The sequence below is a fragment of the Thamnophis elegans genome, chromosome 7, assembly GCF_009769535.1.
Source record: "Thamnophis elegans isolate rThaEle1 chromosome 7, rThaEle1.pri, whole genome shotgun sequence".
Lineage (NCBI taxonomy): Eukaryota > Metazoa > Chordata > Lepidosauria > Squamata > Colubridae > Thamnophis > Thamnophis elegans.
The window spans coordinates 21,251,462-21,263,229 of record NC_045547.1 but is presented as its reverse complement, the minus strand read 5'-3'; the positions used below and the strand labels follow the sequence as shown (position 1 = coordinate 21,263,229).

General features: G+C 40.8%; 1 protein-coding gene across 1 annotated transcript; it reads left to right on the top strand.

Annotated features, from left to right (window-relative positions):
- The first annotated feature begins 207 nt into the window (after positions 1–207).
- Positions 208–9,887, top strand: SSBP1 (single stranded DNA binding protein 1). Its single transcript, XM_032222130.1, has 7 exons — positions 208–385; positions 2,092–2,152; positions 4,921–4,975; positions 5,081–5,221; positions 6,281–6,368; positions 7,871–7,959; positions 9,690–9,887. Exons 2-7 carry the CDS (start codon positions 2,129–2,131, stop codon positions 9,740–9,742), a joined length of 450 nt encoding a protein of 149 aa, XP_032078021.1. The 5' UTR covers positions 208–385; positions 2,092–2,128; the 3' UTR covers positions 9,743–9,887.
- Positions 9,888–11,768: the final 1,881 nt, after the last annotated feature.

The window sequence follows — 11,768 nt, the reverse complement described above, 5'->3', positions numbered from 1 at the left end:
TTTCATTGGAATTATCAGATTCTGAGCTGAATTCAAAACCTTTACAATTTGTTTTCATTTCCTTTGTTCATGTCCGTGCTTATATTTATACCTGCTATCTTGTACGTATTTGACAAACCAAATAAAGAGGGAGGGAGGGAGGGAGGGGCGGGTCACAGCTCGAACTTCCGGAGGAAACGGAAGCTGGCGACGATCTCGCTTTACTACGGGCACAAGGCTCTTCTAGGCCCCGGCATCTCTATGGCGAGCCGCCTTCTCATTAAGGGTAAATACCCTATAGGAAGCGCCTGCAAGTCACGTGAGGCTTTCGGACGGGAGGCTTTGTAGTGTGCTGCCTTTCTCTGCGCGCCGAGGCATTTGCTGGCGTCTGCTGGAAAGCAAACAAGTGAGTAATATCCGGGCAAGGCGGTCGGCGCCCGTTTCTGGCGGGAGGGAACGGGACAGCTTCTTACATAATTACTATTGCTCGCGTTTTCCTAATCCGGCATCTCGGTTATGTTATATATATATCTATATATATATCTGGATCGTCACCAGCGAATGCAAACAAGCTTCCCCATTTAGGTGTCAATATAACCCTCCCCGCCCCCAAATGGGGTGCCGTCTTGATGCGTCGGATTACAAAGCCTATCGTGCTTAGCCAGCATGCTGGCTGAATGCGTCCGGAAGGGACATGGGGATAGAGCAGAGGTCCCCAAACCTGGCAACTTTTAAGACTTGTGGACTTTAACTCTCCCTATGCTGGCTGGGGAATTCTGAGAGTTGAAGTCCACAAGTCTTAAAGTTGCCCACTTTAGAGACCCCTGGCATAAAGGGTAGATCACGTGGTCACGAGGGAAAAGAATCCACCGCCGGGAGGCTTTGCTTTTTTCCCTCCTCTCTCTTGCAAACACGTGGGCATTAATTCCACCCAAGCGCAACAGATAACAAGGTTTTATTTCCTGAGTATTTAGTGGGAAGCAAGTTTCCCTGAGCCCCACGACCTTGTTTTTCCTTTAAGCTTGACTTCGCAAGTTTCTGCCTCAAATAGGGTTTTTTAAAATTTCACCAAGAAGATAATGATTTCAAAGTATACTATTTGCTAAGGTATGAACTACGGATGGAGGATTATCAAGTCACAAAGGTGACCCAGATTTAACATTTTTCCTAACTCGATGACACTTAATTTTTTCCCACTTGTATTTTTTTTTAAGTTTGTATCTTATGATTCTCGATGAATGTATTCTATTTTATTTTTCTTATGTACACTGAGAACATTTGAACCAAATACAAATTCCTTGTGTGCCTAATCACACTTGGCCAATAAAGAATTCTATTCTTATTCTATTCTATTCTATTAAGTCTTCTATTTTTGCTCGGTACTGAATGGAGCTGCAAACCATCCTTATCAAAAAGGTCTTGATTCCATCATCTTGGTGTGAGAGAGGAATCCTTATCCTGCGTACAAATACTAGATACAATGACAATAAAGGCTATACTAGTGTGATGCCAGAGGTGTTTGGTTCATACAGTGGATGAAGTGAAAGCAAAACAAATGATATTATGACTTGGAACAATGCATGAGCTCAGCTAATGATTGATGTTATTTCTTATCCCTTTGCCCACCTCTGCTACAGTATATGGAATTGGACTGGTGCATGTTTCTTGGTGAGGCACTCTTTTTTTTCCTTTTCACTTCTTGTTTCTTTTCCCTGTGTTCTATTTTTACATCTGAGTATCTTTTAAAAAAAAAAATGCAGAAATGAAAGCCAGGCCATGAAGCCCAGCTGCACAGGATGCTGCTGTAATAAATAAACAGTATTCTGACAAGTACCATATTTTTGAATCAAGCTCATTACTGGAGACTTATCTAAGTCCAATCTTGGCAGAAGGAAGTCTTAAGGAACTGCATTTTTTTTTCAGTCTACTTCTCTCCCTGGACAATGCTGGTTGAAGCATTGCTAGAAGAAGTTACGGGTAATGGTATAATACAGCAATAGGATTTGAGGTTGTGGAATAATCAATTAATGATCCATTATGAATCTTTGCTTACTCCCAACATTAAACTGTTAATTGGAAATGGACTGTTTTAATATTTTCTTTGTCTTTCAGAACATCTTCAAACGTAATAACAAATGAAACAGCAACAATGTTCCATAGGCCGTTATTTCAGGTATTCCATTTTATGATTTGGGAGGCATGTTTTATGAAAACTATTGTTTATATCTTACGATCCTTGGGTTTTATGTGTTGGACTGCCACTCCCATCATCTTTAAACAGTATGTCTATTGGTTGAGGGATGCGGTGGCTCAGTGGCTAAGACGCTAAGCTTGTCGATCAGGAAGGTTGGCAGTTTGGTGGTTCGAATCACTAGTGCCGTGTAATGGACTGAGCTCCTGTTACTTGTCCCAGCTTCTGCCAACTTAGCAGTTCGAAAGCATGTAAAAATGCAAGTAGAAAAATAGGAACCACTTTTGGTGGGAAGGTAACAGCGTTCCGTGCGCCTTCAGTGTTTAGTTATGCCAGCCACATGTCCACAGAGACGTCTTTGGACAGCGTTGGCTTTTTGACTTTGAAATAAAGATGAGTACTGCCCCCTGGAGTCGGGAACAACTAGCACATATGTGCGAGGGGAACGTTTACTGAATGGATTTGGAGTTACAGTGGTTGAATAATGTCAGTCATTCAAGGAAATGCATATCAGGAGGGTTTGTTTCTTCTTCACAGGATGACTAGAGCACACTTTATTGAGATGGTCTATCAATTTTTTTTCAAACTTTAAGATGTGTGGGTTTCAATTTCTTGCTGACTTTGGGAGTTGAAGTCTACACAACTTTACAAGTTTGAAAAAACTGGTGTATTTTAACAGAATCTTACAAAGGTCAATGTGTTATATCCATGAGAATCAGGGAAGGGTTTGCTTCAGTCTCCTTAATATTTTTAATAATGTATGAGAACTGAAATTGTGGAGTGGAGCAGTGGCCTAGAGTGGAGCTTTCACCTCACAATCAGGAAGCTGCGAGTTCAATCCTAGGCAGAGGCAGATATTTCTCTCTCTGGGCACAATGAGAATACATCTACTGAACAAAACTCTGCATTGGCAACAGGAAGGGAATCTGGCCATTAAAACACTCTGCTAGTTCCATTCAGTTGTCCAGACTCCGCCCCACAGGATTATGGGGTCGTTAAATGAAGAAGATGATGATGAGAACTGAACTTGTAAAAAATAAATTTGCATGCTACTCATTAACTCATTCCCTTCTTCTAGCCCAGAGAAGTAGCATAGTAAGTAAATAGCAATTTGAAAAATGGCAGTATTTTGCTGGCTATTTATATCTGGTTCTCTGCTAACGTAGATAATAGTGAGGAGGAAGATGAGGAAAAGCAGTCACTACTGATGGCAATAATGAGGGAATAAACTTGGAGGCATAAGTATGGGCCCACTCACCTCACCTCTCCATAATCTAAACCAGGAGCCAGTGCCAACCAGAAGAACTGAATTTGAAATAAATTGGTTCAGAAATGAAGGAAGAAGAAAAGTGTGAATAAGAAAGAGGCATATCTTCCTCTAGAATAAAATTGAGATCAAGATCAGGTTCACAAGTACTACAATGTGGTTTAGTTACTTGAGTGCATGAACCTAGTCTCTGTGATTTTACATCCTAGTTTATGGCTCGGTATTATAAGTGAAGAAAGCCTATATTGGATTCTTCAACAGACAGGTGAAACTAAACTATGACTTAACATTGGTTACAAATCTAGCCAATTATTTCCTCTACTGTGCACATTTTCTGCAAGATTTCAAATGTCTATTTAAAAAAAACAACTAATCTGCCTGCCTTCTGAAACTGGGTAGCAATAGATATCTGACTGTTGATTGAAGAGGTTGCTCTTATTACCTGAGTGGGGGCTTTTAATTTGGGAGGTAACATGGCTTCTGTTTTCCAATCTCGCTACCTAAAACAGACATTTGCCTGTCCTCCCATTTCATAGACCCAGTGCTAAAGTATGAGAACCCTGTTCAGGGTTAGATCTTTGATTAATCCTTTTGTGTGTGTCTGTCACACAGCTGCTAATATGGGGATAAGGTGATAGGGATCACCTATATAAAACAGCAACATTCACTTGCCCGTTTTTCCCAGTTGGGTAAGGTTCATTCAAAGAAAGTTCTTTTGCAGCCTTCCCCATGTAGAATATGTACTCAGCGTACATAAAAAGACAAGATACATTTGTCAAGAGTCATAAGGTACAATACTTAATGATAGTCACAGGGTACAAATAAGCAATCAGGAAACAATATCAATATAAATTGTAAGGATACAAGCAATAAAGCTACAGTCATGCAATCATAAGTGGGAGATCAGTGATAGGAATGATGAGAAGACTAATAGTAATAGTAATGCAGCCTTAATGAATGGTTTGACAGTGGGGAGGGAATTATTGGTTTAGCAGAGTGATGCCATTTGGAAAAAAAACTCTTCTTGTGTCTAGTTGTCTTGGTATGCAGTGCTCTATAGCGTCGTTTTGAGGGTAGGAGTTGAAACAATTTATGTCCAGGATGTGAGGGGTCTGTAAATATTTTAATGACCCTCTTTTTGACTCGTGCAGTGTACAGGTCCTCAGGGGAAGGCAGGTTGGTAGCAAGTGCTTTTTCTGCAGTTCTAATTATCCTCTGAAGTCTGTGTCTGTCTTGTTGGGTTGCAGAACCAAACCAGACAGTTGTAGAGGTGCAGATGACAGACTCAATAATTCCTCTGTAGAATTATATCAGCAGCTCCTTGGATATAGTGGAATGGCAACTCTCAAAGTTGCCATTCTACAGAGTGGCTGTGCTGGATGGGAACTACAATCTAAATGTAGTTGAGAGACAATCTGTTGAATCTCTCCATGGAATGATGTCGGCAATTGGAATGGCTGCCTTATGTATTTTCTTTCTCTAGGTGATGCGCCAGTTTGTAAGACATGAATCTGAGGTCTCAACCACCCTAGAAAGATGTGAGTAACTTCTTAAGGGACAAAGAATGGCTTCTTAGGGTCCTGTGGTAGCAACGCATCTTTTGTGCATTCTTCTTTACCATTTGCTGTTGATGTTTTGTCTAGCTTTAAATCGTATCCAACTGCTTGGTCGAGTAGGACAGGATCCGGTCATGAGACAAATGGAAGGAAAAAATCCTGTCACAATTTTCAGCCTAGCCACCAATGAGATGTGGCGATCGGGAGACAGCGAAGTGGTTCAAGGAGGTAAGTGTGTGTAGCAATAGCTTGTTGACCATTTTGGTATTAAACTGAACTATGTATGGGCTCAGTCTCCTTTGAGACTGCATTGTAGAAAGTTAGCACCCGCCCCTCTCCTAGAAGAATGAAATATTTTGGGAAATACTAAAAAGGAAAGAATATTATATTTCCCTAAATGAGAAATGGAGAAACAAGTTTTTAAAAGATAGAAAGCAGACTCAAATCTCCCTGCCCTAGCAGATACTGTGGCCAGCTTTTAGAAATGCAGATTTGGTAATCCGTTCAAGACATGATATTTTGAAACAAAGGCAGAATGATAGGATTAGCCCTCACTCAAGATCCCACACAGGACAAAGCCATTAAGCCAACAATAGGACTTATTGCATCACCCTCAGAGCAGTCCAAACTTCAACCAAACGTAGCTCAGACAACCATCTAGGATTTGTACTTTGCCTGTAGAGCCAGCTATGACCCCTACACAATCCCTAGATGGGAGTCTGACAACAGCCAATAGAATGCATGTTCTTGCACAGGAAGCTGAAATGCAAAGCCCAAAAGAAGGTATAAAAGCCACCCCACTCTCAACTCCATTTTGGTCAGCTGCATCAGAACCACAAACCCGATTGTAGCAGGAAAATAAGGAGAGTATATTCTCTTCTTCCAGTAGGGATAATTAAATGCCTTGTCATTTTGGAACGCTCTCCAAATGGGATTTCTCCTAGATTCTTGGGTTCAAAATTACATATAATCACGATTCTCTCAATTCTTAACTTTTAAAGTTCATTTTAACACCTTTTCTTCTTGCACTCATCTGCTAAGGGTTTTCATAGTCTTGGAATCTTGTCCTAGCAACTAACTGGTAAAGCTGATTGTATAGTGCAGTGATGGCTAACCTTTTTCTAAAGGTGTGCCAAAACTTTGTGTGCAATATCGCGTGCGCGCACCCACCCACCTGAGCATGTGCAAGCGACACCCACCCAGCTGTGCGGCCTCCCCTGCGCAAGCGTGAGCAGGATCTCTGGTTGTTGCTAAAAAAAAATCTTTTCTATCTTTTATGTGATCTAGACGATGTTACGCAGAAGACTACATGGCACAGAATCTCCGTGTTCAGGCCAGGGCTGAGAGACTTAGCTTATCGTTTTGTGAAAAAGGGGTAAGTTGAACTGAGATGCAGATGCTGGGTGAACTTTTTCCAACATGCTTCGTTCTAATAAGGTTCACAAATCATGTTGTGCCTAAATGCTGTCTGGGAGGAGCTGGCCTTTCTTGAAACTCTAATCATCTTCCCAATGATAAACTCAAAGGGTGGCTATATCTTATTTATTTTGAATGTGCTATTTTCTATGGTACTCTGGTCCTTGGTACTTCTCTGTGTGCTGGAGCCAGATTTGCCCAGTTGTCTGGCCAAAAATGAACAGCTTAGGAGAGATGCATTTTCTTTTAGCTTAGCTGGCTGAGGAATTCTGGGAGTTGAAGTCCACCCACCTTAAAGTTGCCAAGGTTGAGAAACAAGGTTTTTTTTTCTTATGGGGGGGTGGTAAGAGGAAAAATTAGGCCACAGCTCTCTATCATTTTTTTTTAAATACTCCTTAGGGAAAAGGTTAGGAAAGTAGGGGGATGCACATGGTTTGTTGTGGGCCTGATATAATTATTTTGGCAGTCCCTTATGCCAAACTCAACCTTAGCAACAATTAAAATCCTCTTCTCGGATCTTCTGTAATTCATGTACAGTAATTAACATATAAGCAGCATGTACTGATGGGAGCAGTTAAATACTGATTTGATTACAAGAAAATAAGTCTCCAATTAAAGGTGAAGGCCAAAGTTTTACAAGATTTGAAACTTGATTTTAAAGCAAATATCCCCAAATTCAGAGAGTGCTAACCCTAGCATATTTCAAAATATGTTCAACAGCCGTCCTTGGAGGAAAATAATTTATTCTTTTAAAACTCTCATAGTTGATAGGAGTAGTTGAAAATACAAACCATGCATAGATAATTGTGTTGCTTGTTTTATAAAAATGCACAGCTACATTTGGTTTCTGCAATTAATTAAATTCCTAAACCGTTTAAATTTCTGTTAAGTGCCATTGCTGGTAGTCACCCAGTATAATTGAATTTCTTTGAATTAGCTAAATTTTGTTTTATTGTATATAAAACCTATTGTAACCAATTGCTTTTTTGTTACTGTTTAGGTTCTTTTATTTTGTAACTTTTAATGTTTACCTTCAAGTGAGATTCTGGTTCTTGACCATAATAAAGAGCTGGGAGCCAGTTTGGCCTAGTGCAGGGATGTCAAATGGCGGCCCGTGGACTGCATACCTCACATGCAGGCCACACCCACCCAAGCTCTGCGAATGGGAAAACCGTCGCAAAACACATGATGCAGCGAGTTTGACACACATGGTCTAGTGGTTAAGACATCAGGCTAGACAGCTGGAGACTGAGTTCAAGTCCCACCTTAGCCATGAAAGGCTGTTGGGTCACACCTCACACCTGTGAGGAAAATAGAAGGAGGAAGGAGTATTGTGTGTTGAGTTTATTTGTAGAAATAATAAAGGTGGAATACGAATAAATATAGGAAAATACAGAAAAAAATAATGAAAATCGAGGGCTGCAATTAATATGCTTTATTTGTATGTTTGGTTCTTGACAGTGCTCGGCTCTACGTGGAAGGAAAGATAGATTATGGTGAATATACAGATAAAAACAATGTGAGGCGGCAAGCCACAACTGTCATTGCAGGTAAAAAGTTTTGAAAATGCAGGTTGTGAAAGTGCAGATGGATGTTAAATTCACAGAGGACTAGGCGATACTTGAATGCCCATTTCTTCCACTAGATGTCTCTCTTGGATGCTCTTCTTTAAAAAGTCTGTAGGAGCACAAAGTTCTTAATGCAATGTTCCTTCTTAACTTGCAGCCCTCATCCTCCCCTACCACGTTGGGTTGTAGACTATAGGGGTGGAAGCCGAACATATCTGAGAGATACAAGGCTGGCAAGATTGTTTGTCTGAGAACTGACAAACAACTCGCTTTCTACCTTGCAAAGAATGACCACCTTGTGTTTGCTTTGTAAGGGAAAGTAAGCTATGGCTAAAAGTTCAGATACAGGCATGTAGCAGGAAATACTTGAATGGCTGGTTGGACCATTGATTCCTCTTCCTGCATTTTCTCTCTGCTGGGCTTAGTGTTACAAGAGAAAGACTTTAAAAGCAGGAGAAGGAAGCAAGCTTATTAAAAAATATATTGAATATTTTTACAAAGTTAAAAGCTACAAAAATGTTAAAAAATTGTAAAAAGAAAAGAATATGAGAGGAAAATCGAAAAGTAGAAGAGAAAGTCAACCGAGAAAAATATTTTAAAAAGTGACATCCAACCTTCTTGGTAGCAATTGCAACACAGTTAAGCTATTTCCACCCTACCAAATTATGTAAGATAATTTCCTTCTTCCGATATAATTTTTAATCAATAAACTTCAGAAATCATTTTTATCCGTTCTCAGTGAAAAGTCCCTAAAGGATTTCCTTCTTGCCACAGTTAAGTGAATCATTCCAGTTAAATTAGTAATATGGTTGCTAAGTGAATATGACTTCCCCATTGACTTTGCTTGTCAGAAGGTCGCAACAGGTGATCACATGATCCCAGGACACTGCAACCGTCATAAATATGAGTCAGTTGCCAAGCATCTGAATTTTGATCATATGATTCCAGGACTGTAACTGTTGTAAGTTTGAAAAACAGTCAAGTCACTTTTTCAATGCTATTGTAGCTTCGAATGGTCACTAAATGAATTAAGTTGAGGGCTACCTATACAAATAGTTTGTAAGGCAAGTTGGAAAAGATAAATCTGAAAAAAAGGAAGTTGCTGCCCACCAAATCTAGCAATATATATCCAGTAGTGGGATTCTAAAATGTTAGCAACCTGTTCTCTGCCCGGTTACTTGGTGGGTGTGGCCTACTTGGCCTCCTGCACCATGGCAGGGGGTGGTGTTTTCACCCTCCCAAGACTCTGAAGGTGTTCCCCGAGCCTCCGGGAGGGCGAAAACTCTCTCCCCAGACTCTGGAGGTCCTCCAGAAGCCGGAAACAAACCCGTTTCCAGACTTCCGGTAGGCCTGTTTTTCGCCCTCCAGAGCCTGAGGCTCCAGATATTTCCCTGAACCTTCAGGAAGGCAGAAACGGCTTCCCCCAGGCTCCGCAGGCCTTCCGGAAACAGGCCCGTTTTCGGACTTCCAGAAGGCCCGATGTTTGCCCTCCCATACCCTCCGCACAACTCCTGCACTTACCTGGCATCCAAAACAGGCCGTATGGAGACTCCTGGGAGGGGTGGGGAGGGGACAGTGGTTCCTTCCAACTACTGGTTCACCTGAACTGTTGCGAACCGGCTGAATTCCACCACTGTATATCTCTATATTGTAGTCTTGACTCAGCTTCTTGTGTTGATATGTGATGGTGTTTCTTATTTTTGTGCTTTCAGATAACATTATTTTCCTGAGTGATGCTAAGGATATATTTCCTGAGTCGACTTAAAGAAAAGGAATGAAGCAAATGGGATTTGGACTGAGGGTTAAGCTGTTCTTCATTTTTTCCCTTTTTTCTTCTTTTTATTGTAAGCTTTTCCTAATACCATAATCATGTCTTTGTTGTCTAGCCTGATAAAAATAATTTTTTTGTACAAAAAGAACATGTATTTAATTTCTTGCCCGCTGCAATCAAGAAATTCTTAACAAATCATCGTAATAAATCATCTGGAGAACAATTACATAACAGTAAGCAGTTCCACCACAGATCACTTTTAAAATACAGTAAAAAAAGATGATGACAGCTATAAATCAAAAGCTCCTTAAACAATTCTGCTTTTTATAATTTCCTGAAACTGAATATAATTTTTGCTTTGTTCAGGCTTTTGACATATGAGACATACACACTTCCCCAAAAATCCTCTTACTGGAGGTGAGAGAGAAAGGTGCATTATTGTTTGTTTCTTTGTTTTGGCTGCTTTGCTAAGTGTGATGCAATGAAAGTTAAATGAGAAGTGCAGCTTTGCTGATTGGCCAGACCCAGAGCCAAATTATTTAGCAGCATTGATGTGCCTTTCAGTGGCAACATAACATTTCTATAGAGCTCTTGTGCTCCCCAAGTTTCGTTGTTCGTTGCAGACATTTCATTACCCGACTAAATAACATCCATGCAACAACCGAACTCGGAGCAGCAAAAGATTTCACAGTTCAGCCCTGAGCTACAGGTATGCTCTTCTATGGCTATGATTTCTAGATTTAAAGTGGGCTCCTCGCGCATATCCAAGGTCAGTTGAGAAGTGGTGCGATTTTGTAAGAGAACTCACTTCTCCAGCAAGCGTTTCCTATGCAACACCTGTGTAAATCTCTACACCGTTGTTAAAAGTCCAGTAAAGCTACAGTGCCATCTGCTAAACTGCCGTAAGTTGAGGCTGGATGCCATGATTGGAAATAGCTCTCTCAAGAGGCTGCTGCTTGCCCTCCACCCTTTCATTCAACTCTTGAGCATAATTTACAGTTGTTTGCAGCTCCCAGATCTTATATTTTATATACTATGTCTTATATAATGTCTTATATACTACGGCAATTCAGCCTGTTTTCTTTTTTTAATAAGCACACTCAACAGACATGCTAAATATCTACCTTGTTTCCACAAAAATAAGACAGGGTCTTATTTTCTATTGACCCCCAAAATAAGCTCTTGGCCTTATTTTCGAGGAGGTCTTATTATTTGTGAGGTGCAGGAGGCCCCTTCACCTTGGCCTGCAGATCAGCTGATCAAGAGAAGGCCGGATGTTCTGTCTCTGGTGCTCTCTTGCCAGCCCTAGAATTGCTGGGCCTGCTGCTCTTTTTGTGGTTGCCACTAAGAGAAGGAATGAGAGCGGCCTCCGTTAGGCTGTTCCACGTGGCCGGCAGGTGCACGCGGGGCACCTGGGGAATCCCCCCCCCCAGGAAATGTCAGGGACAGGCCACGCGAGTGTTTAAATATTTCAGGGGAGGGATTATTTTAGCGCATGTGCTCAAAAGCCCGATTGGGCTTATTTTTGGGGAAACGGGGTAGTAGGCTTGATATATTTATTTTGAAAAAAAAAATGCATTTGTAAAAATTGGTGAGTATCATTACCATAGAATGCTCTACTTATGGTCTTTGAAGGTTTTTTGAAAGAACTAAAGAAAAAACACCGACACACAACACCCCCCCCCCCCACTAAAGTTTCTCAAAAGAAAAGATGAGAAACCACCAACCCAAAAACTGGATTGTAGAAAGATTATTCAGTGCTTTTTTTTACAAATAATCTAAATGTTATCTGGACTTCCCTTTGCAATGTGCTAGCTTTTCTCCAACAGAAACAGGGTGTTTTTTACACCTATAATACATGGGTGGGGGGGGGGGAGAGCTTCATTTGGACAAGAGCCAATTTAGCAGCTAAGATGCTGAAATTGGATTGGGGAGATTCAGATGTGAATCCTCATTCAATTAAGCAGCATACTGGATAATTTTAGACCTATCACCCTCCTATTGATCCATTTGGCTTCTT

Excerpts from the sequence above, each read along its gene's own strand:
- SSBP1 (XM_032222130.1), top strand. The coding sequence starts at position 2,129 with ATGTTCCATAGGCCGTTATTTCAG. Across the intron at positions 2,153-4,920 it reads TCCATAGGCCGTTATTTCAG|GTGATGCGCCAGTTTGTAAG; the intron begins GTATTCCATTTT and ends TTCTTTCTCTAG. Across the intron at positions 6,369-7,870 it reads TATCGTTTTGTGAAAAAGGG|TGCTCGGCTCTACGTGGAAG; the intron begins GTAAGTTGAACT and ends GGTTCTTGACAG.